We start from the raw sequence: 6,901 nt of genomic DNA on the forward strand, positions 1-6,901 counted from the left end.
AGAGAACAAGAAAGGAAAGGCATGCAGTGAAGGAAGGCAGGGAGCCACCAGCAGGGCACAGAACAGGCCCCCGCCTCACCTAGAGACTGCAAGATCAGGTGAACGAAGTTGATCTTCTCGTCCTCCAGCCCCCCGTGGGGACTCACGGCCACGTTCATGTACCCGTACCGGTGCTCGTTGCACACGTAGACCGAGACCCCTGCAGGAAAGGCCGAATGAGAGCCAGCAGGGCAGGGCTCGGAGCATCTGGCTGAGAGCTTGAGGGCCGGGGCTGCTGCTACCCCAACCGAGACTCCTGTGGAGCGTGGGCCCTACCTGTGGGCTGCAGGGTCAAAGGACTTGGTGCCCATGAGGATGGCTGGAGTCCTGCTTCTGGGCAGAACTGTGTGATGCTCCTGCAGGGCCCTGGCGCCTCGCTGCGTGATGGATGGAGGTGAGGAAAGCGCCACAGGATGGGGTGAGCAGCACAGCTCTGGCACCCCAGAGCCATCTCTCTGCATCCCCACTGTGCAGCCTAACGCAGGGCCAATCAGTTTTTTTTGTTGTTGTTGTTGTTTTTTTTTTTTTTGCGGAACCAGGGATTGAACTCAGGCCCTTGCACTTGCCAGGGAAGTGCTTATTGCACTGAGCCATCTCCCCGGCCCCCAATCAGTTTTTGTCCACAGCCCTACACTTCCCTTCCCCAGTGTATCTTCCACACCATCTGCCACCTGCCAGCCGCAGTGGCTTCTTCTCCGTAGGATCTGTCACCTGCACTAGAACCATCCTCAGGGACAGGTGCATGCCATCTTTTTCTTTTTCTGTGTGTGATGCTGGGGGTTCCTAGGAGCCTCCCAACTGGGCAAGAATTCTGCCACTAAGCTACCCTGCAGCCTCCAGGGTGTGTGATGGGGTTGTTTTGTTTTCCCTGACCGAGAGGCCTCTAGGCTAAGCTTCTAGAGCACCCAAATCAAGGATTCTCCTTCCTGGCACAGCTGTGACTGGAAGGGAGGTTGAGAGGACAGGGACTGGCACAGGTAGCTGGTCCACAAATGCTTGCCCAGTGAAGGAATGCATGAGGGCACCTAACCCACCAGGGCAGGGGTGCAGGCAAGGCTATGACCAAAGGACAAGCGGGTATGAACGGGACAGAACACAGAGCAGGAAAGAACAGCATGTGCAAAGGCCCTGAGGCCTCAAGGGACGCACAGGGTGCAGGTCCTCACCAGCTGCCTCACAGGCGTAGGCGAAAACGATGATGTCATCGAAGGGCCATGTGTAGTTGGGGTGAGGGGGGTAGAAGGCCAGTTGGGCTGTCCCCTCTGCCCTCAGGGATACCAAGAAGGTGGAGTGGACCATGGGGACCTGGAAGCAGCCCCGGCGCTGGCGGTTCTTGGTGGGAAAGTAGTCAGCCGTGCGGCGGTAGTAGCCCTGGGGACAGTGGACACTCTGGGCTGCAGGACTCCCCTGCCACAAACCCCAAAGCCTGCAGGGTCCCAGCGGTGCTGGGCCCCTCCCGGAAGCCTGGACTGCAACAGCCCACCCCCCTCACCTGAGGAGTTATCCCACACCAGAAGTTGGAGTAGTAGGTCTGCGAGTCCAGCATGGGGGCCACCACAGGCAGCCCTTGCCCCGTCAGAAACCGCAGCGTCTGGTTGTTGGTTAGAATATTGTCGGTGTCTGCAAACTGTGGGCGGAGGGGGACATCATGGGCCTGGGCCCTGGTGGGCTGCAGTCTCCAAGGAGGTAGGTGGGTAGGGGTCCCTGAAGGCAACCAAAGGCCCAGAGTGGAGTCCCCTTGAGTTCCGGCCACCACACTGGGAGAGCTGCTCATCACCCAGAATCTGGCCCGGGCACGGGCCTTGGGACCAGACCTGAGCAGCTGATCTAAGCCCTCCTCTGAGAGCTGGCTGAGGGAGGAGGTGCAAAGACCTGCGCGCTAGTCCAGAGACCTCGATTCAGTGTATTCTGGGCACTCCCAGGAATTTAGGCCCAGAATGCACCCTGGAGCCTGTCTCCAAGAGTCAGGCTCATTTATGTATTTATTTATTTATTTATTTATTCTTGTGGAACCAGGAATTGAACTCAGGACCTTGCGCTTGCCAGGCAAGTGCTTAGGGAGTCAGGTTTAGTACCTAGCTTCGGACTCAACCACATGAGTTGGAGCGCAAATGTCAGGAGCCACATTAGACACCTCATGTGGCCCAACACCAACACTTCTATCAGGGTCTCAGTTGTAGCCCTGACACATCTGGCTGGCCTTGAACTTGTGGTGATCCTCCTGCCTCAGCCTCCTATGTGCTAAGGTTATAGGAGGTTACAGGCCTGCGTCACTGCGCCTGACTCAGACACCCAGTGCTAAACCAGGCTTCCTTACCAGGATATAGTCGGCCCCCCAGTCCCTAGCAAAGGTCAGGGCTTCCTGCTTCAACTCCATCAGAAACTGGTGCCTTTCTTTGGTCCAGTGCTTGGGACCCTCTTCATCCGGGTAGGGCCTGAGGGAGTAAAGAAACGAGATGTGCCATGGGGCAGGCACAGACCACCTGCTGCCCTGAAGGGCTTGGCTCTGGGTGCCCCTTGTCCCCTCTGAGTGACTGCTGTCCTCCTCCCTCCCCTCAGTCACACCTGGGCTCGCCCTCAGGCCTCCAGATTACAGCTGCATAGTGGTGGCCCACAGCAGCCAGCCACTCCCGCAGCATCGCTGTGGTGTTGTCCATGTTGTGGTCTGTGGCACACCTGGGAACATGGGAGGAGAGAGGCTGAGTGAGGGGCCACGGCACTGAACCCCAAGGCAGCCAGGATGACACACGGCATGGACACCTCAAGGCTGGCTGCTTCTGGGAACAGCACCTCATCATTACCCTGGGACCAGTCCTGTGCCCTCCTCAGACATGTACATCCCTCTCTAACTGTAAGCTGCCCTGCCTGTCACAGCCCAGACTAAAGAGTGCATCTTAATGCCTGTCGCCTTTGCTGATTACTTTCCTTCCTTGCTGTGTGACCCCAAACCAGGTCCTTTCTCTCTCTGAATCAGGACTAGGTGCTTTCCTCCTTCCCCACTCTGTCCCAGGACAGAACCACACACTGTGCTCCCAGAGAGTGTGAACAGCCCTAGCTCTGTGGCTACAGGGAGGAGAGCTTAGCCTCCTCCAGCCTCCTCCAGTTCAGGAGATGTTGTCCCTTTAAGCCAGTTCCCCACCACAGCAGACGACAACGTGTCAGGGCTTAGGGGTGGGCGCTCACCACTCCCCAGCTGTGGTGACTGTGGGCGTCTGCCGGCCAGCCCCTCCCAAGCCGGCTTTGGGGCTTCCCAAGGAGTCTGTCATTCTATGTCAGCCCAGCCTCAGCCCGGCTCCTCCCTGTTTGGCTTTCACAGACTGGGGTTGTGGCCTCTGATGATAGTGCCCCATGGGGAAGCCGGGGTCCAGATGAGGAGGACGTGGCACAAGCTCAGTGGGAAGGCATGAGCCAGGCTTCCCCACTGCTCCCCAGGAGCTTCCAGTCTGCAGGGACCCCAAGGCACCCCAGAGCGTCCAGTTGCTCCACTCCAAACCCAGCCAACCGCAGGTCCCCCAGGGATTCCCTTCGTCTGGGGTGAAGGCTGGGGCAAGAAGGTCTGGGACCCAGTGACCCTGGGGCAGGCCCAGGAGGAGGTGTAAAAGGCCAGAAGGAGGGTCGGGGGTCACTGCATGGATCTGTGGTCTTCCCTGATCCCCCTTCCAGGGGAAAGGGGTCCTGTCCTGGGCTTAGGGTAGAAGAGGGCCTGTATGGGAAGGGGCACGGGGGGGAGGGGGGGGGACTGTCGGTCTGAATGAGAGGAGAAATGGGGTCACCCGCGAGGTTAGGGGCTGTATGCCCAGAGGGTCCCCAAGCCCCGTCGCTCACCAAAGGGCCAGCCTGGCCCGGGGGTAGTCCAGCCGCTCCAGGGCACCCAGGTAGTGGGGTAAGGAGTGCTCGGCATTACGAGCCAGGATGGCCAGGACCACGGAGGGAAGTGGCGGCTCAGCGACCCCTGAAGCCCGCAACTGCGGCCCCACCAGGAGCAGCAGCGCGAGCAGCAGCGCCGAGCGCATGGCTGACGCGGGGCTGCTGCGGCCCCCCGCCCGGGCCCAGGAGGGAGTGGGCGGGGCGGGCTAGGGGCGGGGCCTGGCGGGTCGAGGGGCGGGTGGACGGCCGCTCCCCAAGCCCGTACCGGGTTTTCTCCGCCACTGCCAGAGCAGGAAAGCAGAGAGGTGGGGGCTCGGGGAACGGCATGGAGAACATGGAGTCCTCGCACCCTGAGACCTCAGCCCCGGAATCCGGACTCTCTCGATCCTGATTCCCTAACCACGCAGTTTACACGCGGGCCTCGGCCGCAAGCCCGAGTGCGTCGTGCGGCAGGACCCATTTGGCGCAGCCGTCCTGCAGCCCACTATCGCCTCTGCCCCGGGCGCCCTCTGGCGGACCTACAAGGCAACTTCGCAGACGGCTGATGAGACTTCTGGGCTTACCCGGAAGGCCCCGCTGGGGAAGGGGGAGGACAGGGTCGGCGTTCTAACCTGGGGCGCCGCCATCCCTCAGCGCTGCTCGCTCCTCGCTCCTCGCCCGGCGTCCCGGCACTTAACCATTCTCGTCTCCTCACGGCACGAAGTCTCCTCTTGCCCTTTAAGACAGCAAACTCGGCGCAGACTGAGAATAGGATCTGGGGACACAGAGTCCCTCATAAGACCCAACTCCTTTCCCCGAAGCAGAGGGACTGCCTCCGCTGGGGCAGGCCCAGGTCGAGGACCCTGCTGGGTTGGAAGGGAATCTCTAGACTTCCTTAGGAGGGGTACAAAACAGGGGAGGGGCCCCCGGGCGTCCGAAGTGGGTCCTGGCTGGATATCTGCTGGGACCTCCCATGGGTCACCCTTCCTGAGCCTCAGATCTTCACGGGCACATCTGGCTGAAGACACCACCTAACCGCAGGATTTGCCCGTACTCCTTGGGAGAATGAATGCACCGGAAGCTCAGGGTTGGCAGACAGAGCTGCAGAAGAGAGAGCTCCCCCCGCCCCCCACCCTCCCTGGCAACTGGAAGATCTGGGTGACCCTTCTGCCTCTTCCCAGGGCCTAGGGGTGGGACCAATCAAGAGCCGCACTTACCCACTGAGCCGCCTGAGGATGCCTTCTGCCCAGGAGTCCTGCACTGGCCTGGCCCCGAGCCTCCACCTGGGTCCATCACAACTTCCGGCCAGTGGCCCTGAAAAGAGAGTCCCACAGTCCATGGAGGTGCAGAGGGCCGAGGAGATAAGCTCAGTAGAATAAGCGCTTGCCTGGCAAGTGCAGGGTCCTGAGTTCAATCCTCGGTACCACACACACACACACACACACTCACCCACACAGTGCCATGGAGGTGCAGAGGCCACAGCCCAGCAGTGAGAGCCTCTGTTAGAGAGGCAGGCCTTCTCCCAGGGTGAAATCCCCCTCTAAACCCAAGCAATATCCACCGTCTCCAGCCAAGAGTTGCCCAGAGCCTCTGCCTGCCCTGTTGATCATGGGATGCTGTGGTGTGAACATTGTGACCGCAACATCCATAAACTTAAACGTCATCATCAGTATGGCAGTATTGAGGGGCCTTCGAGAGGTGATTAAGCCAGGAGGGAGATTTGTACCCTTATAAAAAGGTCAAACACGTGGCATGGCTGAGTCCCTGGGCTCTGTCCCCAGCACTGAAAAAAAAAAACTGACTGTGAGACAAATAAAAACCTAAATAATAATAAACCAGGTGTGGTGGTGCCTGTAGTCTAGCACTTGGGAGGCTGAGGCAGGATGACCACTGAGTTTGAAACCAGCCTGGGCTACAAAGTGAGCTCAAGGGCTGAGCTGCATAGTGAGACCCTGTCTCAAAAACACAAAATAAATAAATAAATATGCAAATAAATATTATCCAGTCAGAGGTGCTTTGTAACAGCCACCCAAAGGAATGAAGAGAAGAGACTCCTACTGGCCCAGAGGCCTCTCCTCCTTCCAATGCCACTCCCTTTCCTCTTCCCTCCCAGGCCCCACAGTTCTCACCCACCCTGCAGGACGGGAGATCCCATATCCACTTTGCTTCAGCCAGGTTCCAGCCCCTCATCTTCACCCTCAGCCGGCTCCCTGCATCCTGTTCTCCCTGTTCTCCTCAGCAGCTTTCAAATGCCCTAGGTCTTCCTGAGCACCCAGCCTGTCCCCTTCACCCAAGGGTCTTCTGCCCCCTCTGGATGGAGGAGAAGACATCTGGAAACTCATTTCTCCACCCAAATTCTCTTCCCAGCAGGCACCAAGTCAGCTTCTGTGCTGCCCACCTGTGGCAGAGCCCCCCTACCAGATCAGCCCCAGGCCCTCCGTGTGGCCCCCTTGCTCTTCTGTATCCCAGGCTCCCCTTCTCTGGGCCCTTCCTCCCCAAGCCAAAGGACTTGTGTCTCCCCTAACTGAAACTAAGAAAACGGCAAGGCGCCTACGCGGTCAGCCTGCTGTCTCTCACTCCACGCTTCTGAACAGGGATTCTGGACCCTGCTTCCTGTTTTACCTCTGTTCACTGCTTAATCTGGGTCAAGGCAGCTCTTACTGGACTGGTGTCCTCCAGCCACCCTGCAGGGGACACTTCCAAGAGGCTTGCCATGCAGCTTCCCTTCTGTGGCAGACTGCATGGACTAGTCCCTCCTTCTGGAAACTGGACCTGCACCACTGCTCACCTGGGCCACAGGCCACCCATCCAAAGCAGAAGCCGGCCTCCACTGCCCGGTCAGCTTCCCAGAGCCTCCTGCATGACCTCCTCTCTCGCTCCTCGCTGCTCAGCTCAGGACCATGCAAGTGGACACTCCCACTGCTGCCACGACCACCAGTACTACCACGAGTACTACCACTGCCAAAAATGGACTCTTGGGGGCTGGTGAGATGGCTCAGTGGTCTAAAGCACCTAC

General features: G+C 59.2%; 1 protein-coding gene across 2 annotated transcripts in view; it reads right to left on the reverse strand.

The window, feature by feature from the left end:
* Cercam (cerebral endothelial cell adhesion molecule) overlaps nucleotides 1-6,901 on the reverse strand; it is an 18,688-nt gene that overhangs the window by 11,275 nt on the left and 512 nt on the right. Inside the window, exons 2-8 of one of the 2 annotated variants that reach the window (XM_023700316.1) lie at nucleotides 5,103-5,199; nucleotides 4,518-4,621; nucleotides 2,605-2,715; nucleotides 2,357-2,474; nucleotides 1,532-1,666; nucleotides 1,206-1,410; nucleotides 80-199 (exon numbers count right to left, since the gene is read on the reverse strand). In XM_023700316.1, coding sequence (XP_023556084.1) covers nucleotides 80-199; nucleotides 1,206-1,410; nucleotides 1,532-1,666; nucleotides 2,357-2,474; nucleotides 2,605-2,696 — 670 coding nt within the window. In that variant the 5' untranslated portion in view covers nucleotides 2,697-2,715; nucleotides 4,518-4,621; nucleotides 5,103-5,199. Of the gene's footprint in view, nucleotides 1-79; nucleotides 200-1,205; nucleotides 1,411-1,531; nucleotides 1,667-2,356; nucleotides 2,475-2,604; nucleotides 2,716-3,864; nucleotides 4,087-4,517; nucleotides 4,622-5,102; nucleotides 5,200-6,901 lie in introns of those variants that run through there. The other variant, XM_004640480.2, reaches the window with a different exon arrangement.

Source organism: Octodon degus, unplaced genomic scaffold, assembly GCF_000260255.1.
Source record: "Octodon degus isolate 3935 unplaced genomic scaffold, OctDeg1.0 scaffold00123, whole genome shotgun sequence".
NCBI classification, from domain to species: domain Eukaryota; kingdom Metazoa; phylum Chordata; class Mammalia; order Rodentia; family Octodontidae; genus Octodon; species Octodon degus.